Source organism: Chiloscyllium plagiosum, unplaced genomic scaffold, assembly GCF_037043375.1.
Source record: "Chiloscyllium plagiosum isolate Xiang-an unplaced genomic scaffold, Cpla_swu_hap1 HiC_scaffold_50, whole genome shotgun sequence".
NCBI classification, from domain to species: domain Eukaryota; kingdom Metazoa; phylum Chordata; class Chondrichthyes; order Orectolobiformes; family Hemiscylliidae; genus Chiloscyllium; species Chiloscyllium plagiosum.
Window position 1 is genome coordinate 19692867 of NW_028270188.1, and position 24168 is coordinate 19717034.

The following is a 24168-nucleotide window of genomic DNA, read 5'->3' on the forward strand; positions in this document are numbered from 1 at the left end:
GGTACACACTGCTGTTACTGAGGGTCAGTGGGGGGAGTGAGGGGATGGTACACACTACTGTTACTGAGGGTCGGTGGGGGGGGGGCGGGGATGGTACACACTGCTGTTACTGAGGGTCGGTGGGGGGAGGGAGGGGATGGTACACACTGCTGTTACTGAGGGTCGGTGGGGGTGGCGGGAGGGGATGGTACACACTGCTGTTACTGAGGGTCGGTGGGGGGAGGGAGGGGATGGTACACACTGATGTTACTGAGGGTCGGTGGGGGAGGGAGGGGATGGTACACACTGCTGTTACTGAGCGTCGGTGGGGGGGAGGGAGGGAGGGGATGGTACACACTGCTGTTACTGAGGGTCGGTGGGGGGAGGGAGGGGATGGTACACACTGCTGTTACTGAGGGTCGGTGGGGGGGGGAGGGGATGGTACACACTGCTGTCACTGAGTGTCGGTTGGGGGGGAGGGAGGGGATGGTACACACTGCTGTTACTGAGGGTCGGTGGGGGGGAGGGGATGGTACACACTGCTGTTACTGAGGGTCGGTGGGGGGGGAGGGAGGGGATGGTACACACTGCTGTTACTGAGGGTCGGTGGGGGGGGGGAAGCGGATGGTACACACTGCTGTTACTGAGGGTCGGTGGGGGGGGGGGGGGGATGGTACATACTGCTGTTACTGAGCGTCGGTGGGGGGAGGGACGGGATGGTACACACTGCTGTTACTGAGGGTCGGTGGGGGGATGGAGGGAGGGGATGGTACACACTGCTGTTACTGAGGGTCGGTGGGGGGAGGGAGGGGATGGTACACACTGCTGTTACTGAGGGTCGGTGGGGGGACGGAAGGGATGGTACACACTGCTGTTACTGAGGGTCGGTGGGGGGGGGAGGGGATGGTACACACTGCTGTTACTGAGGGTCGGTGGGGGGGGAGGGAGGGGATGGTACACACTGCTGTTACTGAGGGTCGGTTGGGGGAGGGAGGGGATGGTACACACTGCTGTTACTGAGGGTCGGTGGGGGGAGGGAGGGGATGGTACACACTGCTGTTACTGAGGGTCGGTGGGGGGAGGGAGGGGATGGTACACACTGCTGTTACTGAGGGTCGGTGGGGGGAGGGAGGGGATGGTACACACTGCTGTTACTGAGGGTCGGTGGGGGGAGGAAGGGGATGGTACACACTGCTGTTACTGAGCGTCGGTGGGGGGGAGGGAGGGAGGGAGCGAGGTGATGTTTGTGAGTGTGGGGGCTGCTTTCCCCCTGGATGGTGTCGAGCTTCTCGAGTGTTGTTGGAGCTGCCCCCACCCAGGGGCAAGTGGGGAGTATTCCCTCACCCTCCTGCCTTGGGCCTTGTCGATGGTGGGACAGGCTTTGGGGGGAGTCAGGAGGGGAGTTACTCGCTGCAGGATTCCCAGCCTCTGACCTGCTCTTGGAGCCGCTGGGTTGATGTGGTGGGTCCTGTTGGGTTTCTAGTCGGTGGTAACCCCCAGGATGTTGGGAGTGGGGGGAGTCAGGGATGGGAACACCATTGAATGTCTGAGGGGGGGGGTGTGACGATGGTGATGTGGTTAAGTGTCTCTCTCTCTCTCTCTCTCTCCACATTCAGTTGCACAATCCCCAACGACATCAACTTTGACGACAACCCGAGCACAGAGCGTTCCCAGGACAAGGGGCTCACTCTCCCCTCGTCCCAACGTCATCCAGGGTGAGTGACCCCTCCCCCCCCGCAGTCCTTCATTCACACTGCCCCCTGTCCCACAGCAGATAGTGAGGGGGAGACCTGCCTCAGTCTCCAGCATATTCCCTCAAGGCCTCCAGACCAATCTTGTCAGGAGCCATCTGGGGAAGGGTGACCATAACATGACTGAGCTGGTCTTTAGGATGGAGGGTGACCGCGTTGGAAGCAAATCCCGAATCCTGAATCTAAGGAATGGGAAATATGTGGATCTGGGATGAGCATCTGGATGGGGACTTGACTAGGAAGGGTTTGGCCCAGGGATATGTGCCAAATTCAGGTAAACGGGTCATCCCCTAGAATTGGGAAGCAGGACTGAGGGGCTGAATGGCCTTCCTTCGGTTCTGCCCAACAAGATCGAACAATGGGCTGAAAGACCTCGACCTGTTCCACGATAACATGATCAAGGAAGGGGCTGAATGGCCTCCAGCTGTTCCTGTGTAACTGTCTGGAGAATAGGGCAGAATGGCCTCCTGCTGTTACTGAGGGTCGGTGGCGGGGGAGGGGATGGTACACACTGCTGTTACTGAGGGTCGGTGGGGGGAGGGAGGGAGGGGATGGTACACACTGCTGTTACTGAGGGTCGGTGGGGGGAGGGAGGGAGGGGATGGTACACACTGCTGTTACTGAGGGTCGGTGGGGGGAGGGAGGGAGGGGATGGTACACACTGCTGTTACTGAGGGTCGGTGGGGGGAGGGAGGGAGGGGGTGGTACACACTGCTGTTACTGAGGGTCGGTGGGGGTGGGGATGGTACACACTGCTGTTACTGAGGGTGGGTGGGTGGAGGGAGGGGATGGTACACACTGCTGTTACTGAGGGTCGGTGGGGGGAGTGAGGGGATGGTACACACTACTGTTACTGAGGGTCGGTGGGGGGAGTGAGGGGATGGTACACACTACTGTTACTGAGGGTCGGTGGGGGGGTGGGGGGAGGGGATGGTACACACTGCTGTTACTGAGGGTCGGTGGGGGGAGGGAGGGGATGGTACACACTGCTGTTACTGAGGGTCGGTGGGGGGAGGGAGGGGATGGTACACACTGCTGTTACTGAGGGTCGGTGGGGGGGGCGGGAGGGGATGGTACACACTGCTGTTACTGAGGGTCGGTGGGGGGGAAGGGATGGTACACACTGCTGTTACTGAGGGTCGGTGGGGGGGGAGGGAGGGGATGGTACACACTGCTGTTACTGAGGGTCGGTGGAGGGGGGGGAAGCAGATGGTACACACTGCTGTTACTGAGGGTCGGTGGAGGGGAGGGAGGGAGGGGATGGTACACACTGCTGTTACTGAGGGTCGGTGGGGGGAGGGCGGGGATGGTACACACTGCTGTTACTGAGGGTCGGTGGGGGGACGGAAGGGATGGTACACACTGCTGTTACTGAGGGTCGGTGGGGGGGGGAGGGGATGGTACACACTGCTGTTACTGAGGGTCGGTGGGGGGAGGGAGGGGAAGGTACACACTGCTGTTACTGAGGGTCGGTGGGGGGAGGGAGGGGATGGTACACACTGCTGTTACTGAGGGTCGTGGGGGGGGGGGGATGGTACACACTGCTGTTACTGAGGGTCGGTGGAGGGAGGGAGGGGATGGTACACACTGCTGTTACTGAGGGTCGGTGGGGGGGAGGGAGGGAGGGGACGGTACACACTGCTGTTACTGAGCGTCGGTGGGGGGGAGAGAGGGAGGGAGCGAGGTGATGTTTGTCAGTGTGAGGGCTGCTTTCCCCCTGGATGGTGTCGAGCTTCTCGAGTGTTGTTGGAGCTGCCCCCACCCAGGGGCAAGTGGGGAGTATTCCCTCACCCTCCTGCCTTGGGCCTTGTCGATGGTGGGGACAGGCTTTGGGGGGAGTCAGGAGGGGAGTTACTCGCTGCAGTATTCCCAGCCTCTGACCTGCTCTTGGAGCCGCTGGGTTGATGTGGTGGGTCCTGTTGGGTTTCTAGTCGGTGGTAACCCCCAGGATGTTGGGAGTGGGGGGAGTCAGGGATGGGAACACCATTGAATGTCTGAGGGGGGGGGGTGTGACGATGGTGATGTGGTTAAGTGTCTCTCTCTCTCTCTCTCTCTCCACATTCAGTTGCACAACCAACAACGACATCAACTTTGACGACAACCCGAGCACAGAGCGTTCCCAGGACAAGGGGCTCACTCTCCCCTCGTCCCAACGTCATCCAGGGTGAGTGACCCCTCCCCCCCGCAGTCCTTCATTCACACTGCCCCCTGTCCCACAGCAGATAGTGAGGGGGAGACCTGCCTCAGTCTCCAGCATATTCCCTCAAGGCCTCCAGACCAATCTTGTCAGGAGCCATCTGGGGAAGGGTGACCATAACATGACTGAGCTGGTCTTTAGGATGGAGGGTGACCGCGTTGGAAGCAAATCCCGAATCCTGAATCTAAGGAATGGGAAATATGTGGATCTGGGATGAGCATCTGGATGGGGACTTGACTAGGAAGGGTTTGGCCCAGGGATATGGGCCAAATTCTGGTAAACGGGGCATCCCCTGGAATTGGGAAGCAGGACTGAGGGGCTGAATAGCCTTCCTTAGGTTCTGCCCAACAAGATCGAACAATGGGCTGAAAGACCTCGACCTGTTCCACGATAACAGGATCAAGGAAGGGGCTGAATGGCCTCCAGCTGTTCCTGTGTAACTGTCTGGAGAATAGGGCAGAATGGCCTCCTGCTGTTACTGAGGGTCGGTGGCGGGGGAGGGGATGGTACACACTGCTGTTACTGAGGGTCGGTGGGGGGAGGGAGGGGATGGTACACACTGCTGTTACTGAGCGTCGGTGGGGGGAGGGAGGGAGGGGGTGGTACACACTGCTGTTACTGAGGGTCGGTGGGGGGAGGGAGGGAGGGGATGGTACACACTGCTGTTACTGAGGGTCGGTGGGGGAGGGAGGGAGGGGATGGTACACACTGCTGTTACTGAGGGTCGGTGGGGGGGAGGGAGGGGGTGGTACACACTGCTGTTACTGAGGGTCGGTGGGGGGGGGGGATGGTACACACTGCTGTTACTGAGGGTCGGTGGGGGGGGGGGGATGGTACACACTGCTGTTACTGAGGGTCGGTGGGGGGAGGGAGGGGATGGTACACACTACTGTTACTGAGGGTCGGTGGGGGGAGGGAGGGGATGGTACACACTGATGTTACTGAGGGTCGGTGGGGGAGGGAGGGGATGGTACACACTGCTGTTACTGAGGGTCGGTGGGGGGGAGGGGATGGTACACACTGCTGTTACTGAGGGTCGGTGGGAGGGAGGGGATGGTACACACTGCTGTTACTGAGCGTCGGTGGGGGGGAGGGAGGGAGGGGATGGTACACACTGCTGTTACTGAGGGTCGGTGGGGGGAGGGAGGGGATGGTACACACTGCTGTTACTGAGGGTCGGTGGGGGGGGGAGGGGATGGTACACACTGCTGTCACTGAGTGTCGGTTGGGGGGGAGGGAGGGGATGGTACACACTGCTGTTACTGAGGGTCGGTGGGGGGGAGGGGATGGTACACACTGCTGTTACTGAGGGTCGGTGGGGGGGGAGGGAGGGGATGGTACACACTGCTGTTACTGAGGGTCGGTGGGGGGGGGGAAGCGGATGGTACACACTGCTGTTACTGAGGGTCGGTGGGGGGGGGGGGGGGATGGTACATACTGCTGTTACTGAGCGTCGGTGGGGGGAGGGACGGGATGGTACACACTGCTGTTACTGAGGGTCGGTGGGGGGATGGAGGGAGGGGATGGTACACACTGCTGTTACTGAGGGTCGGTGGGGGGAGGGAGGGGATGGTACACACTGCTGTTACTGAGGGTCGGTGGGGGGACGGAAGGGATGGTACACACTGCTGTTACTGAGGGTCGGTGGGGGGGGGAGGGGATGGTACACACTGCTGTTACTGAGGGTCGGTGGGGGGGGAGGGAGGGGATGGTACACACTGCTGTTACTGAGGGTCGGTTGGGGGAGGGAGGGGATGGTACACACTGCTGTTACTGAGGGTCGGTGGGGGGAGGGAGGGGATGGTACACACTGCTGTTACTGAGGGTCGGTGGGGGGAGGGAGGGGATGGTACACACTGCTGTTACTGAGGGTTGGTGGGGGGAGGGAGGGGATGGTACACACTGCTGTTACTGAGGGTCGGTGGGGGGAGGAAGGGGATGGTACACACTGCTGTTACTGAGCGTCGGTGGGGGGGAGGGAGGGAGGGAGCGAGGTGATGTTTGTGAGTGTGGGGGCTGCTTTCCCCCTGGATGGTGTCGAGCTTCTCGAGTGTTGTTGGAGCTGCCCCCACCCAGGGGCAAGTGGGGAGTATTCCCTCACCCTCCTGCCTTGGGCCTTGTCGATGGTGGGACAGGCTTTGGGGGGAGTCAGGAGGGGAGATACTCGCTGCAGGATTCCCAGCCTCTGACCTGCTCTTGGAGCCGCTGGGTTGATGTGGTGGGTCCTGTTGGGTTTCTAGTCGGTGGTAACCCCCAGGATGTTGGGAGTGGGGGGAGTCAGGGATGGGAACACCATTGAATGTCTGAGGGGGGGGTGTGACGATGGTGATGTGGTTAAGTGTCTCTCTCTCTCTCTCTCTCTCCACATTCAGTTGCACAATCCCCAACGACATCAACTTTGACGACAACCCGAGCACAGAGCGTTCCCAGGACAAGGGGCTCACTCTCCCCTCGTCCCAACGTCATCCAGGGTGAGTGACCCCTCCCCCCCGCAGTCCTTCATTCACACTGCCCCCTGTCCCACAGCAGATAGTGAGGGGGAGACCTGCCTCAGTCTCCAGCATATTCCCTCAAGGCCTCCAGACCAATCCTGTCAGGAGCCATCTGGGGAAGGGTGACCATAACATGACTGAGCTGGTCTTTAGGATGGAGGGTGACCGCGTTGGAAGCAAATCCCGAATCCTGAATCTAAGGAATGGGAAATATGTGGATCTGGGATGAGCATCTGGATGGGGACTTGACTAGGAAGGGTTTGGCCCAGGGATATGTGCCAAATTCTGGTAAACGGGTCATCCCCTAGAATTGGGAAGCAGGACTGAGGGGCTGAATGGCCTTCCTTCGGTTCTGCCTAACAAGATCGAACAATGGGCTGAAAGACCTCGACCTGTTCCACGATAACAGGATCAAGGAAGGGGCTGAATGGCCTCCAGCTGTTCCTGTGTAACTGTCTGGAGAATAGGGCAGAATGGCCTCCTGCTGTTACTGAGGGTCGGTGGCGGGGGAGGGGATGGTACACACTGCTGTTACTGAGGGTCGGTGGGGGGAGGGAGGGAGGGGATGGTACACACTGCTGTTACTGAGGGTCGGTGGGGGGAGGGAGGGAGGGGATGGTACACACTGCTGTTACTGAGGGTCGGTGGGGGGAGGGAGGGAGGGGATGGTACACACTGCTGTTACTGAGGGTCGGTGGGGGGAGGGAGGGGGTGGTACACACTGCTGTTACTGAGGGTCGGTGGGGGGAGGGAGGGAGGGGGTGGTACACACTGCTGTTACTGAGGGTCGGTGGGGGTGGGGATGGTACACACTGCTGTTACTGAGGGTGGGTGGGTGGAGGGAGGGGATGGTACACACTGCTGTTACTGAGGGTCGGTGGGGGGAGTGAGGGGATGGTACACACTACTGTTACTGAGGGTCGGTGGGGGGAGTGAGGGGATGGTACACACTACTGTTACTGAGGGTCGGTGGGGGGGTGGGGGGAGGGGATGGTACACACTGCTGTTACTGAGGGTCGGTGGGGGGAGGGAGGGGATGGTACACACTGCTGTTACTGAGGGTCGGTGGGGGGAGGGAGGGGATGGTACACACTGCTGTTACTGAGGGTCGGTGGGGGGGGCGGGAGGGGATGGTACACACTGCTGTTACTGAGGGTCGGTGGGGGGGAAGGGATGGTACACACTGCTGTTACTGAGGGTCGGTGGGGGGGGAGGGAGGGGATGGTACACACTGCTGTTACTGAGGGTCGGTGGAGGGGGGGGAAGCAGATGGTACACACTGCTGTTACTGAGGGTCGGTGGAGGGGAGGGAGGGAGGGGATGGTACACACTGCTGTTACTGAGGGTCGGTGGGGGGAGGGCGGGGATGGTACACACTGCTGTTACTGAGGGTCGGTGGGGGGACGGAAGGGATGGTACACACTGCTGTTACTGAGGGTCGGTGGGGGGGGGAGGGGATGGTACACACTGCTGTTACTGAGGGTCGGTGGGGGGAGGGAGGGGAAGGTACACACTGCTGTTACTGAGGGTCGGTGGGGGGAGGGAGGGGATGGTACACACTGCTGTTACTGAGGGTCGTGGGGGGGGGGGGATGGTACACACTGCTGTTACTGAGGGTCGGTGGGGGGGAGGGAGGGGATGGTACACACTGCTGTTACTGAGGGTCGGTGGAGGGAGGGAGGGGAAGGTACACACTGCTGTTACTGAGGGTCGGTGGGGGGGAGGGAGGGAGGGGACGGTACACACTGCTGTTACTGAGCGTCGGTGGGGGGAGGGAGTTAGGGGATGGTACACACTGCTGTTACTGAGCGTCGGTGGGGGGGAGAGAGGGAGGGAGCGAGGTGATGTTTGTCAGTGTGAGGGCTGCTTTCCCCCTGGATGGTGTCGAGCTTCTCGAGTGTTGTTGGAGCTGCCCCCACCGAGGGGCAAGTGGGGAGTATTCCCTCACCCTCCTGCCTTGGGCCTTGTCGATGGTGGGGACAGGCTTTGGGGGGAGTCAGGAGGGGAGTTACTCGCTGCAGGATTCCCAGCCTCTGACCTGCTCTTGGAGCCGCTGGGTTGATGTGGTGGGTCCTGTTGGGTTTCTAGTCGGTGGTAACCCCCAGGATGTTGGGAGTGGGGGGAGTCAGGGATGGGAACACCATTGAATGTCTGAGGGGGGGGGGTGTGACGATGGTGATGTGGTTAAGTGTCTCTCTCTCTCTCTCCACGTTCAGTTGCACAACCCCCAACGACATCAACTTTGACGACAACCCGAGCACAGAGCGTTCCCAGGACAAGGGGCTCACTCTCCCCTCGTCCCAACGTCATCCAGGGTGAGTGACCCCTCCCCCCCCGCAGTCCTTCATTCACACTGCCCCCTGTCCCACAGCAGATAGTGAGGGAGAGACCTGCCTCAGTCTCCAGCATATTCCCTCAAGGCCTCCAGACCAATCCTGTCAGGAGCCATCTGGGGAAGGGTGACCATAACATGACTGAGCTGGTCTTTAGGATGGAGGGTGACCGCGTTGGAAGCAAATCCCGAATCCTGAATCTAAGGAATGGGAAATATGTGGATCTGGGATGAGCATCTGGATGGGGACTTGACTAGGAAGGGTTTGGCCCAGGGATATGTGCCAAATTCTGGTAAACGGGTCATCCCCTGGAATTGGGAAGCAGGACTGAGGGGCTGAATGGCCTTCCTTCGGTTCTGCCCAACAAGATCGAACAATGGGCTGAAAGACCTCGACCTGTTCCACGATAACAGGATCAAGGAAGGGGCTGAATGGCCTCCAGCTGTTCCTGTGTAACTGTCTGGAGAATAGGGCAGAATGGCCTCCTGCTGTTACTGAGGGTCGGTGGCGGGGGAGGGGATGGTACACACTGCTGTTACTGAGGGTCGGTGGGGGGAGGGAGGGAGGGGGTGGTACACACTGCTGTTACTGAGGGTCGGTGGGGGGAGGGAGGGAGGGGGTGGTACACACTGCTGTTACTGAGGGTCGGTGGGGGGAGGGAGGGAGGGGGTGGTACACACTGCTGTTACTGAGGGTCGGTGGGGGGAGGGAGGGAGGGGATGGTACACACTGCTGTTACTGAGGGTCGGTGGGGGTGGGGATGGTACACACTGCTGTTACTGAGGGTCGGTGGGGGTGGGGATGGTACACACTGCTGTTACTGAGGGTTGGTGGGTGGAGGGAGGGGATGGTACACACTGCTGTTACTGAGGGTCAGTGGGGGGAGGGAGGGGATGGTACACACTGCTGTTACTGAGGGTCGGTGGGGGGGGGACGGGGATGGTACACACTGCTGTTACTGAGGGTCAGTGGGGGGAGGGAGGGGATGGTACACACTACTGTTACTGAGGGTCGGTGGGGGGGGGACGGGGATGGTACACACTGCTGTTACTGAGGGTCGGTGGGGGGAGGGAGGGGATGGTACACACTGCTGTTACTGAGGGTCGGTGGGGGGGGCGGGAGGGGATGGTACACACTGCTGTTACTGAGGGTCGGTGGGGGGGAAGGGATGGTACACACTGCTGTTACTGAGGGTCGGTGGAGGGGGGGGAAGCGGATGGTACACACTGCTGTTACTGAGGGTCGGTGGAGGGGAGGGAGGGAGGGGATGGTACACACTGCTGTTACTGAGGGTCGGTGGGGGGACGGAATGGATGGTACACACTGCTGTTACTGAGGGTCGGTGGGGGGGGGAGGGGATGGTACACACTGCTGTTACTGAGCGTCGGTGGGGCGATGGAGGGGATGGTACACACTGCTGTTACTGAGGGTCGGTGGGGGGAGGGAGGGGAAGGTACACACTGCTGTTACTGAGGGTCGGTGGGGGGAGGGAGGGGATGGTACACACTGCTGTTACTGAGGGTCGGTGGGGGGAGGGAGGGGATGGTACACACTGCTGTTACTGAGGGTCGGTGGGGGGAGGGAGGGGATGGTACACACTGCTGTTACTGAGGGTCGGTGGGGGGAGGGAGGGGAAGGTACACACTGCTGTTACTGAGGGTCGGTGGGGGGGAGGGAGGGGATGGTACACACTGCTGTTACTGAGGGTCGTGGGGGGGGGGGGATGGTACACACTGCTGTTACTGAGGGTCGGTGGAGGGAGGGAGGGGAAGGTACACACTGCTGTTACTGAGGGTCGGTGGGGGGGAGGGGATGGTACACACTGCTGTTACTGAGGGTCGGTGGGGGGAGGGAGGGGATGGTACACACTGCTGTTACTGAGGGTCGGTGGGGGGAGAGGGAGGGGATGGTACACACTGCTGTTACTGAGGGTCGGTGGGGGGAGGGAGGGGATGGTACACACTGCTGTTACTGAGGGTCGGTGGGGGGAGGGAGGGGATGGTACACACTGCTGTTACTGAGGGTCGGTGGTGGGGGGGAGGGGATGGTACACACTGCTGTTACTGAGGGTCGGTGGGGGGAGGGAGGGGATGGTACACACTGCTGTTACTGAGGGTCGGTGGGGGGGAGGGAGGGAGGGGACGGTACACACTGCTGTTACTGAGGGTCAGTGGGGGGGGAGGGAGGGGATGGTACACACTGCTGTTACTGAGGGTCGGTGGTGGGGGGGAGGGGATGGTACACACTGCTGTTACTGAGGGTCGGTGGGGGGAGGGAGGGGATGGTACACACTGCTGTTACTGAGGGTCGGTGGGGGGGAGGGAGGGAGGGGACGGTACACACTGCTGTTACTGAGCGTCGGTGGGGGGGAGAGAGGGAGGGAGCGAGGTGATGTTTGTCAGTGTGAGGGCTGCTTTCCCCCTGGATGGTGTCGAGCTTCTCGAGTGTTGTTGGAGCTGCCCCCACCCAGGGGCAAGTGGGGAGTATTCCCTCACCCTCCTGCCTTGGGCCTTGTCGATGGTGGGGACAGGCTTTGGGGGGAGTCAGGAGGGGAGTTACTCGCTGCAGGATTCCCAGCCTCTGACCTGCTCTTGGAGCCGCTGGGTTGATGTGGTGGGTCCTGTTGGGTTTCTAGTCGGTGGTAACCCCCAGGATGTTGGGAGTGGGGGGAGTCAGGGATGGGAACACCATTGAATGTCTGAGGGGGGGGGTGTGACGATGGTGATGTGGTTAAGTGTCTCTCTCTCTCTCTCTCTCCACATTCAGTTGCACAATCCCCAACGACATCAACTTTGACGACAACCCGAGCACAGAGCGTTCCCAGGACAAGGGGCTCACTCTCCCCTCGTCCCAACGTCATCCAGGGTGAGTGACCCCTCCCCCCCCGCAGTCCTTCATTCACACTGCCCCCTGTCCCACAGCAGATAGTGAGGGGGAGACCTGCCTCAGTCTCCAGCATATTCCCTCAAGGCCTCCAGACCAATCCTGTCAGGAGCCATCTGGGGAAGGGTGACCATAACATGACTGAGCTGGTCTTTAGGATGGAGGGTGACCGCGTTGGAAGCAAATCCCGAATCCTGAATCTAAGCAATGGGAAATATGTGGATCTGGGATGAGCATCTGGATGGGGACTTGACTAGGAAGGGTTTGGCCCAGGGATATGTGCCAAATTCTGGTAAACGGGTCATCCCCTGGAATTGGGAAGCAGGACTGAGGGGCTGAATGGCCTTCCTTAGGTTCTGCCCAACAAGATCGAACAATGGGCTGAAAGACCTCGACCTGTTCCACGATAACAGGATCAAGGAAGGGGCTGAATGGTCTCCAGCTGTTCCTGTGTAACAGTCTGGAGAATAGGGCAGAATGGCCTCCTGCTGTTACTGAGGGTCGGTGGCGGGGGAGGGGATGGTACACACTGCTGTTACTGAGGGTCGGTGGGGGGAGGGAGGGAGGGGGTGGTACACACTGCTGTTACTGAGGGTCGGTGGGGGGAGGGAGGGAGGGGGTGGTACACACTGCTGTTACTGAGGGTCGGTGGGGGGAGGGAGGGAGGGGGTGGTACACACTGCTGTTACTGAGGGTCGGTGGGGGGAGGGAGGGAGGGGATGGTACACACTGCTGTTACTGAGGGTCGGTGGGGGGAGGGAGGGCGGGGATGGTACACACTGCTGTTACTGAGGGTCGGTGGGGGGAGGGAGGGGATGGTACACACTGCTGTTACTGAGGGTCGGTGGGGGGAGGGAGGGGATGGTACACACTGCTGTTACTGAGGGTCAGTGGGGGGAGGGAGGGGATGGTACACACTGCTGTTACTGAGGGTCGGTGGGGGGAGGGAGGGCGGGGATGGTACACACTGCTGTTACTGAGGGTCGGTGGGGGGAGGGAGGGGATGGTACACACTGCTGTTACTGAGGGTCGGTGGAGGGAGGGAGGGGAAGGTACACACTGCTGTTACTGAGGGTCGGTGGGGGGGAGGGGATGGTACACACTGCTGTTACTGAGGGTCGGTGCGGGGAGGGAGGGGATGGTACACACTGCTGTTACTGAGGGTCGGTGGGGGGAGAGGGAGGGGATGGTACACACTGCTGTTACTGAGGGTCGGTGGGGGGAGGGAGGGAGGGGGTGGTACACACTGCTGTTACTGAGGGTCGGTGGGTGGGGGGGATGGTACACACTGCTGTTACTGAGGGTCGGTGGGGGGAGGGAGGGGATGGTACACACTACTGTTACTGAGGGTCGGTGGGGGGGGGGCAGGGATGGTACACACTGCTGTTACTGAGGGTCGGTGGGGGGAGGGAGGGGATGGTACACACTGCTGTTACTGAGGGTCGGTGGGGGGAGGGAGGGGATGGTACACACTACTGTTACTGAGGGTCGGTGGGGGGAGGGAGGGCGGGGATGGTACACACTGCTGTTACTGAGGGTCGGTGGGGGGCGGGAGGGGATGGTACACACTGCTGTTACTGAGGGTCGGTGGGGGGGAGGGGATGGTACACACTGCTGTTACTGAGGGTCGGTGGGGGGGGAGGGAGGGGATGGTACACACTGCTGTTACTGAGGGTCAGTGGGGGGAGTGAGGGGATGGTACACACTACTGTTACTGAGGGTCGGTGGGGGGGGGGCGGGGATGGTACACACTGCTGTTACTGAGGGTCGGTGGGGGGAGGGAGGGGATGGTACACACTGCTGTTACTGAGGGTCGGTGGGGGGGGCGGGAGGGGATGGTACACACTGCTGTTACTGAGGGTCGGTGGGGGGAGGGAGGGGATGGTACACACTGATGTTACTGAGGGTCGGTGGGGGGAGGGAGGGGATGGTACACACTGCTGTTACTGAGCGTCGGTGGGGGGGAGGGAGGGAGGGGATGGTACACACTGCTGTTACTGAGGGTCGGTGGGGGGAGGGAGGGGATGGTACACACTGCTGTTACTGAGGGTCGGTGGGGGGGGGGGGTGGGGATGGTACACACTGCTGTCACTGAGTGTCGGTTGGGGGGGGAGGGAGGGGATGGTACACACTGCTGTTACTGAGGGTCGGTGGGGGGGAGGGGATGGTACACACTGCTGTTACTGAGGGTCGGTGGGGGGGGAGGGAGGGGATGGTACACACTGCTGTTACTGAGGGTCGGTGGGGGGGGGGAAGCGGATGGTACACACTGCTGTTACTGAGGGTCGGTGGGTGGGGGGGATGGTACATACTGCTGTTACTGAGCGTCGGTGGGGGGAGGGACGGGATGGTACACACTGCTGTTACTGAGGGTCGGTGGGGGGATGGAGGGAGGGGATGGTACACACTGCTGTTACTGAGGGTCGGTGGGGGGGAGGGAGCGGATGGTACACACTGCTGTTACTGAGGGTCGGTGGGGGGAGGGAGGGGATGGTACACACTGCTGTTCCTGAGGGTCGGTGGGGCGGGGGATGGTGCACACTGCTGTTACTGAGGGTCGGTGGGGGGGGGAGGGGATGGTACACACTGCTGTTACTGAGGGTCGGTGGGGGGAGGGAGGGGATGGTACACACTGCTGTTACTGAGGGTCGGTGGGGGGAGGGAGGGGATGGTACACACTGCTGTTACTGAGGGTCGGTGGGGCGGGGGATGGTACACACTGCTGTTACTGAGGGTCGGTGGGGCGGGGGATGGTACACACTGCTGTTACTGAGGGTCGGTGGGGGAGGGAGGGGTTGGTACACACTGCTGTTACTGAGGGTCGGTGGGGGGGGGGAGGGGATGGTACACACTGCTGTTACTGAGGGTCAGTGGGGGGGTGGTGGGAGGGGATGTTTGTGGGTGTGGGGGCTGCTTTCCCCCTGGATGGTGTCGAGCTTCTCGAGTGTTGTTGGAGCTGCCCCCACCCAGGGGCAAGTGGGGAGTATTCCCTCACCCTCCTGCCTTGGGCCTTGTCGATGGTGGGACAGTCTTTGGGGGGAGTCAGGAGGGGAGTTACTCGCTGCAGTATTCCCAGCCTCTGACCTGCTCTTGGAGCCGCTGGGTTGATGTGGTGGGTCCTGTTGGGTTTCTAGTCGGTGGTAACCCCCAGGATGTTGGGAGTGGGGGGAGTCAGGGATGGGAACACCATTGAATGTCTGAGGGGGGGGTGTGACGATGGTGATGTGGTTAAGTGTCTCTCTCTCTCTCTCTCTCTCCACATTCAGTTGCACAACCAACAACGACATCAACTTTGACGACAACCCGAGCACAGAGCGTTCCCAGGACAAGGGGCTCACTCTCCCCTCGTCCCAACGTCATCCAGGGTGAGTGACCCCTCCCCCCCGCAGTCCTTCATTCACACTGCCCCCTGTCCCACAGCAGATAGTGAGGGGGAGACCTGCCTCAGTCTCCAGCATATTCCCTCAAGGCCTCCAGACCAATCCTGTCAGGAGCCATCTGGGGAAGGGTGACCATAACATGACTGAGCTGGTCTTTAGGATGGAGGGTGACCGAGTTGGAATCAAATCCCGAATCCTGAATCTAAGGAATGGGAAATATGTGGATCTGGGATGAGCATCTGGATGGGGACTTGACTAGGAAGGGTTTGGCCCAGGGATATGGGCCAAATTCTGGTAAACGGGTCATTGCCTGGAATTGGGAAGCAGGACTGAGGGGCTGAATGGCCTTCCTTAGGTTCTGCCGAACAAGATCGAACAATGGGCTGAAAGACCTCGACCTGTTCCACGATAACAGGATCAAGGAAGGGGCTGAATGGCCTCCAGCTGTTCCTGTGTAACAGTCTGGAGGAGAGGGCTGAATGGCCTCCTGCTGTTACTGAGGGTCGGTGGGGGGGAGGGGATGGTACACACTGCTGTTACTGAGGGTCGGTGGGGGTGAGGGAGGGGATGGTACACACTGCTGTTACTGAGGGTCGGTGGGGGAGGGAGGGGATGATACACACTGCTGTTACTGAGGGTCGGTGGGGGGGAGGGGATGGTACACACTGCTGTTACTGAGGGTCGGTGGGGGTGAGGGAGGGGATGGTACACACTGCTGTTACTGAGGGTCGGTGGGGGAGGGTGGGGATGGTACACACTGCTGTTACTGAGGGTCGGTGGGGGAGGGTGGGGATGGTACACACTGCTGTTACTGAGGGTCGGTGGGGGGGAGGGGATGGTACACACTGCTGTTACTGAGCGTCGGTGGGGGTGAGGGAGGGGATGGTACACACTGCTGTTACTGAGGGTCGGTGGGGGAGGGTGGGGATGGTACACACTGCTGTTACTGAGGGTCGGTGGGGGGAGGGAGGGAGGGGATGGTACACACTGCTGTTACTGAGCGTCGGTGGGGGGAGGGAGGGGATGGTACACACTGCTGTTACTGAGCATCGGTGGGGGGGGGGAGGGAGGGGATGGTACACACTGCTGTTACTGAGCGTCGGTGGGTGGAGGGAGTGGATGGTACACACTGCTGTTACTGAGGGTCGGTGGGGGGGAGGGAGGGGATGGTACACACTGCTGTTACTGAGGGTCGGTGGGGGGGAGGGAGGGGATGGTACACACTGCTGTTACTGAGTGTCGGTCGGGGAGGGAGGGGATGGTACACACTGCTGGTACTGAGGGTCGGTGGGGGGAGGGAGGGGATGGTACACACTGCTGTTACTGAGGGTCGGTGGGGGGGAGGGAGGGGATGGTACACACTGCTGTTCCTGAGTGTCGGTCGGGGAGGGAGGGGATGGTACACACTGCTGGTACTGAGGGTCGGTGGGAGGGAGGGGATGGTACACACTGCTGTTACAGAGTGTCGGTGGCGGGGAGGGAGGGGATGGTACACACTGCTGTTACTGAGGGTCGGTGGGGGTGAGGGAGGGGATGGTACACACTGCTGTTACTGAGGGTCGGTGGGAGGGAGGGGATGGTACACACTGCTGTTACTGAGCGTCGGGGGGGGAGGGAGGGGATGGTACACACTGCTGTTACTGAGGGTCGGTGGGGGGAGGGAGGGGATGGTACACACTGCTGTTACTGAGGGTCGGTGGGGGAGGGAGGGGATGGTACACACTGCTGTTACTGAGGGTCGGTGGGGGGAGAGAGGGGATGGTACACACTGCTGTTACTGAGGGTCGGTGGGGGGGGAGGGAGGAGATGGTACACACTGCTGTTACTGAGGGTCGGTGGGGGGGGAGGGGATGGTACACACTGCTGTTACTGAACGTCGGTGGCGGGGGGAGGGGATGGTACACACTGCTGTTACTGAGGGTCGGTGGGGGTGAGGGAGGGGATGGTACACACTGCTGTTACTGAGGGTCGGTGGGGGGGGGGAGGGGATGGTACACACTGCTGTTACTGAGCATCAGTGGGGGGGAGGGTGGGGATGGTACACACTGCTGTTACTGAGGGTCGGTGGGGGGAGGGAGGGGATGGTCCACACTGCTGTTACTGAGGGTCGGTGGGGGGGGAGGGGATGGTACACACTGCTGTTACTGAGCATCAGTGGGGGGGAGGGTGGGGATGGTACACACTGCTGTTACTGAGGGTCGGTGGGGGGGAGGGAGGGGATGGTACACACTGCTGTTAATGAGGGTCGGTGTGGGGGGAGGGGATGGTACACACTGCTGTTACTGAGGGTCGGTGGGGGGGAGGGTGGGGATGGTACACACTGCTGTTACTGAGGGTCGGTGGGGGGAGGGTGGGGATGGTGCACACTGCTGTTACTGAGGGTCGGTGGGGGGAAGGGGGTGATGGTACACACTGCTGTCACTGAGGGTCGGTGGGGGGGAGGGAGGGGATGGTACACACTGCTGTTACTGAGGGTCGGTGGGGGAGGGAGGGGATGGTACACACTGCTGTTACAGAGTGTCGGTGGCGGGGAGGGAGGGGATGGTACACACTGCTGTTACTGAGGGTCGGTGGGGGAGGGAGGGGATGGTACACACTGCTGTTACTGAGGGTCGGTGGGGGGAGTGAGGGGATGGTACACACTGCTGTTACTGAGGGTCGGTGGGGGGAGGGAGGGGATGGTACACACTGCTGTTACTGAGGGTCGGTGGGGGAGGGAGGGGATGGTACACACTGCTGTTACTGAGGGTCGGTGGGGGAGGGAGGGGATGGTACACACTGCTGTTACTGAACGTCGGTGGCGGGGGGAGGGGATGGTACACACTGCTGTTACTGAGGGTCGGTGGGGGGGGAGGGAGGGGATGGTACACACTGCTGTTACTGAGGGTCGGTGGGGGTGAGGGAGGGGATGGTACACACTGCTGTTACTGAACGTCGGTGGCGGAGGGAGGGGATGGTACACACTGCTGTTACTGAGGGTCGGTGGGGGGAGGGAGGGGATGGTACACACTGCTGTTACTGAGGGTCGGTGGGGGTGAGGGAGGGGATGGTACACACTGCTGTTACTGAGGGTCGGTGGGGGGGAGGGAGGGGATGGTACACACTGCTGTTACTGAGGGTCGGTGGGGGGGGGAGGGGATGGTACACACTGCTGTTACTGAGCATCAGTGAGGGGGAGGGTGGGGATGGTACACACTGCTGTTACTGAGGGTCGGTGGGGGGGGGAGGCAGGGGATGGTACACACTGCTGTTACTGAGGGTCGGTGGGGGGGAGGGAGGGGATGGTACACACTGCTGTTACTGAGGGTCGGTGGGGGGGGGAGGGGATGGTACACACTGCTGTTACTGAGCATCAGTGAGGGGGAGGGTGGGGATGGTACACACTGCTGTTACTGAGGGTCAGTGGGGGGGGGGGAGGGGATGGTACACACTGCTGTTACTGAGGGTCGGTGGGGGGAGGGAGGGGATGGTACACACTGCTGTTACTGAGGGACGGTGAGGGGGGAGGGGATGGTACACACTGCTGTTACTGAGCATCAGTGGGGGGGAGGGTGGGGATGGTACACACTGCTGTTACTGAGGGTCGGTGGGGGGGAGGGAGGGGATGGTACACACTGCTGTTAATGAGGGTCGGTGGGGGGGGAGGGGATGGTACACACTGCTGTTACTGAGGGTCGGTGGGAGGGAGGGGATGGTACACACTGCTGTTACTGAGCGTCGGTGGGGGGAGGGAGGGGATGGTACACACTGCTGTTACCTAGCGTCGGTGGGGGGGAGGGAGGGGATGGTACACACTGCTGTTACTGAGGGTCAGTGGGGGGGAGGGTGGGGATGGTACACACTGCTGTTACTGAGCGTCGGTGGGGGGGAGGGAGGGGATGGTACACACTGCTGTTACTGAGCGTCGGTGGGGGGGGGAGGGAGGGGATGGTACACACTGCTGTTACTGAGGGTCGGTGGGAGGAGGAGGGAGGGGATGGTACACACTGCTGTTACTGAGCGTCGGTGGAGGGGAGGGAGGGGATGGTACACACTGCTGTTACTGAGGGTCGGTGGGGGGGAGGGAGGGGATAGTACACACTGCTGTTACTGAGGGTCGGTGGGGGGGGAGGGAGGGGGATGGTACACACTGCTGATACTGAGCGTCGGTGGGGGGGGGGAGGGGATGGTACACACTGCTGTTACTGAGGGTCGGTGGGGGGAGGGAGGGGATGGTACACACTGCTGTTACTGAGGGTCGGTGGGGGGGGCGAGGGGATGGTACACACTGCTGTTACTGAGGGTCGGTGGGGGGAGGGAGGGGATGGTACACACTGCTGTTACTGAGGGTCGGTGGGGGGGAGGGAGGGGATGGTACACACTGCTGTTACTGAGGGTCGGTGGGCGGAGGGAGGGGATGGTACACACTGCTGTTACTGAGGGTCGGTGGGGGGGAGGGTGGGGATGGTACACACTGCTGTTACTGAGGGTCGGTGGGGGGGGAGGGGATGGTACACACTGCTGTTACTGAGGGTCGGTGGGCGGAGGGAGGGGATGGTACACACTGCTGTTACTGAGGGTCGGTGGGCGGAGGGAGGGGATGGTACACACTGCTGTTACTGAGGGTCGGTGGGGGGGAGGGTGGGGATGGTACACACTGCTGTGACTGAGGGTCGGTGGGGGGAGGGAGGGATGGAGGGGATGGTACACACTGCTGTTACTGAGGGTTGGTGGGGGGGGAGGGAGGGGATGGTACACACTGCTGTTACTGAGGGTCGGTGGCGGGCTAGGGAGGGGATGGTACACACTGCTGTTACTGAGGGTGGGGGGGGGAGGGAGGGGATGGTACACACTGCTGTTACTGAGGGTCGGTGGGGGGGGTGGGAGAGGACGGTACACACTGCTGTTACTGAGCGTCGGTGGGGGGAGGGAGGGGATGGTACACACTGCTGTTACTGAGGGTCGGTGGGGGGGGAGGGAGGGGATGGTACACATTGCTGTTACTGAGGGTCGGTGGGGGGAGGGAGGGGATGGTACACACTGCTGTTACTGAGGGTCGGTGGGGGGGGAGGGAGGGGACGGTACACACTGCTGTTACTGAGGGTCGGTGGGGGGGGAGGGAGGGGATGGTACACACTGCTGTTACTGAGGGTCGGTGGGGGGAGGGAGGGGATGGTACACACTGCTGTTACTGAGGGTCGGTGGGGGGAAGGAGGGGATGGTACACAATGCTGGTACTCAGGGTCGGTGGGGGAGGGACGGGATGGTACACATTACTGTTACTGAGGGTCGGTGTGGGGAGGGAGGGGATGGTACACACTGCTGTTACTGAGTGTCGGTGGGGGAGGGAGGGAGGGGATGGTACACACTGCTGTTACTGAGGGTCGGTGGGGGGGGAGGGAGGGGATGGTACACACTGCTGTTACTGAGGGTCGTGGGGGGGGTGGGAGGGGATGGTACACACTGCTGTTAGTGAGGGTCGGTGGGGGGGAGGGAGGGCATGGTACACACTGCTGTTACTGAGGGTCGGTGGGGGGGAGGGAGGGGATGGTACACACTGCTGTTACTGAGCGTCGGTGGGGGGAGGGAGGGGATGGTACACACTGCTGTTACTGAGCGTCGGTGGGGGGAGGGAGGGGATGGTACACACTGCTGTTACTGAGGGTGGGGGGGGAGGGAGGCAATGGTACACACTGCTGTTACTGAGGGTCGGTGGGGGGAGGGAGGGGATGGTACACACTGCTGTTATTGAGCGTCGGTGGGGGGTGGGAGGGGATGGTACACACTGCTGTTACTGAGGGTCGGTGGGGGGAGGGGATGGTACACACTGTTGTTACTGAGGGTCGGTGGGGGTAGGGAGGGGATGGTACACACTGCTGTTACTGAGGGTCGGTGAGGGGCTAGGGAGGGGATGGTACACACTGCTGTTACTGAGGGTCGGGGGGGAGGGAGGGGATGGTACACACTGCTGTTACTGAGGGTCGGTGGGGGTAGGGAGGGGATGGTACACACTGCTGTTACTGAGGGTCGGTGGGGGAGAGGGAGGGGATAGTACACACTGCTGTTACTGAGCGTCGGTGGGGGGAGGGAGGGGATGGTACACACTGCTGTTACTGAGGGTGGGGGGGGAGGGAGGCAATGGTACACACTGCTGTTACTGAGGGTCGGTGGGGGGAGGGAGGGGATGGTACACACTGCTGTTATTGAGCGTCGGTGGGGGGTGGGAGGGGATGGTACACACTGCTGTTACTGAGGGTCGGTGGGGGGAGGGGATGGTACACACTGCTGTTACTGAGGGTCGGTGGGGGTAGGGAGGGGATGGTACACACTGCTGTTACTGAGGGTCGGTGAGGGGCTAGGGAGGGGATGGTACACACTGCTGTTACTGAGGGTCGGGGGGGAGGGAGGGGATGGTACACACTGCTGTTACTGAGGGTCGGTGGGGGGCTAGGGAGGGGATGGTACACACTGCTGTTACTGAGGGTGGGGGGGGAGGGAGGGGATGGTACACACTGCTGTTACTGAGGGTCGGTGGGGGGGAGGGAGGGGATGGTACACACTGCTGTTACTGAGCGTTGGTGGGGGGAGAGGGAGGGGATGGTACACACTGCTGTTACTGAGGGTGGGGGGGGAGGGAGGGGATGGTACACACTGCTGTTACTGAGGGTCGGTGGGGGGGGGAGGGAGGGGATGGTACACACTGCTGTTACTGAGCGTCGGTGGGGGGAGAGGGAGGGGATAGTACACACTGCTGTTACTGAGCGTCGGTGGGGGGAGGGAGGGGATGGTACACACTGCTGTTACTGAGGGTGGGGGGGGAGGGAGGCAATGGTACACACTGCTGTTACTGAGGGTCGGTGGGGGGAGGGAGGGGATGGTACACACTGCTGTTATTGAGCGTCGGTGGGGGGTGGGAGGGGATGGTACACACTGCTGTTACTGAGGGTCGGTGGGGGTAGGGAGGGGATGGTACACACTGCTGTTACTGAGGGTCGGTGAGGGGCTAGGGAGGGGATGGTACACACTGCTGTTACTGAGGGTCGGGGGGGAGGGAGGGGATGGTACACACTGCTGTTACTGAGGGTCGGTGGGGGGCTAGGGAGGGGATGGTACACACTGCTGTTACTGAGGGTGGGGGGGGAGGGAGGGGATGGTACACACTGCTGTTACTGAGGGTCGGTGGGTGGAGGGAGGGGATGGTACACACTGCTGTTACTGAGGGTCGGTGGGAGGGAGGGGATGGTACACACTGCTGTTACTGAGCGTCGGTGGGGGGAGGGAGGGGATGGTACACACTGCTGTTACCTAGCGTCGGTGGGGGGGAGGGAGGGGATGGTACACACTGCTGTTACTGAGGGTCAGTGGGGGGGAGGGAGGGGATGGTACACACTGCTGTTACTGAGGGTCGGTGGGCGGAGGGAGGGGATGGTACACACTGCTGTTACTGAGGGTCGGTGGGAGGAGGGAGGGGATGGTACACACTGCTGTTACTGAGGGTCGGTGGGGGGGAGGGTGGGGATGGTACACACTGCTGTTACTGAGGGTCGGTGTGGGGAGGAAGGGGATGGTACACACTGCTGTGACTGAGGGTCGGTGGGGGGAGGGAGGGATGGAGGGGATGGTACACACTGCTGTTACTGAGGGTTGGTGGGGGGGGAGAGAGGGGATGGTACACACTGCTGTTACTGAGGGTCGGTGGCGGGATAGGGAGGGGATGGTACACACTGCTGTTACTGAGGGTGGGGGGGTGGAGGGAGGGGATGGTACACACTGCTGTTACTGAGGGTCGGTGGGGGGAGGGAGGGGATGGTACACACTGCTGTTACTGAGGGTCGGTGGGTGGAGGGAGGGGATGGTACACACTGCTGTTACTGAGGGTCGGTGGGGGGGTGGGAGAGGATGGTACACACTGCTGTTACTGAGCGTCGGTGGGGGGAGGGAGGGGATGGTACACACTGCTGTTACTGAGGGTCGGTGGGGGAGGAGGGAGGGGATGGTACACATTGCTGTTACTGAGGGTCGGTGGGGGGGGGAGGGAGGGGATGGTAAACACTGCTGTTACTGAGGGTCGGTGGGGGGAGGGAGGGGATGGTACACACTGCTGTTACTGAGGGTCGGTGGGGGGAAGGAGGGGATGGTACACACTGCTGTTACTGAGGGTCGGTGGGGGGGAGGGAGGGGATGGTACACATTACTGTTACTGAGGGTCGGTGGGGGAGGGAGGGGATGGTACACATTACTGTTACTGAGGGTCGGTGTGGGGAGGGACGGGATGGTACACACTGCTGTTACTGAGGGTCGGTGGGGGGGAGGGAGGGGATGGTACACATTACTGTTACTGAGGGTCGGTGTGGGGAGGGAGGGGATGGTACACACTGCTGTTACTGAGTGTCGGTGGGGGAGGGAGGGAGGGGATGGTACACACTGCTGTTACTGAGGGTCGGTGGGGGGGGAGGGAGGGGATGGTACACACTGCTGTTACTGAGGGTCGTGGGGGGGGTGGGAGGGGATGGTACACACTGCTGTTTGTGAGGGTCGGTGGGGGGGAGGGAGGGCATGGTACACACTGCTGTTACTGAGGGTCGGTGGGGGGGAGGGAGGGGATGGTACACACTGCTGTTACTGAGCGTCGGTGGGGGGAGGGAGGGGATGGTACACACTGCTGTTACTGAGCGTCGGTGGGGGGAGAGGGAGGGGATAGTACACACTGCTGTTACTGAGCGTCGGTGGGGGGAGGGAGGGGATGGTACACACTGCTGTTACTGAGGGTGGGGGGGGAGGGAGGGGATGGTACACACTGCTGTTACTGAGGGTCGGTGGGGGGAGGGAGGGGATGGTACACACTGCTGTTATTGAGCGTCGGTGGGGGGTGGGAGGGGATGGTACACACTGCTGTTACTGAGGGTCGGTGGGGGTAGGGAGGGGATGGTACACACTGCTGTTACTGAGGGTCGGTGGGGGGCTAGGGAGGGGATGGTACACACTGCTGTTACTGAGGGTGGGGGGGGAGGGAGGGGATGGTACACACTGCTGTTACTGAGGGTCGGTGGGTGGAGGGAGGGGATGGTACACACTGCTGTTACTGAGGGTCGGTGGGGGGAGGGAGGGGACGGTACACACTGCTGTTACTGAGCGTCGGTGGGGGAGGGAGGGAGGGGAAGGTACACACTGCTG

General features: G+C 61.3%; 1 protein-coding gene across 5 annotated transcripts in view; it reads left to right on the forward strand.

Moving 5' to 3' along the window:
- LOC148135253 (uncharacterized) overlaps positions 1-24168 on the forward strand; it is a 147697-nt gene that overhangs the window by 18759 nt on the left and 104770 nt on the right. For all 5 annotated transcript variants that reach the window (XM_087984987.1, XM_087984991.1, XM_087984988.1 and 2 more), the window contains 6 exons: positions 1596-1694; positions 3796-3894; positions 6300-6398; positions 8636-8734; positions 11519-11617; positions 14902-15000. In XM_087984987.1, the coding sequence (XP_087841113.1) occupies positions 1596-1694; positions 3796-3894; positions 6300-6398; positions 8636-8734; positions 11519-11617; positions 14902-15000 (594 nt within the window). The remainder of the gene's footprint in view (positions 1-1595; positions 1695-3795; positions 3895-6299; positions 6399-8635; positions 8735-11518; positions 11618-14901; positions 15001-24168) is intronic.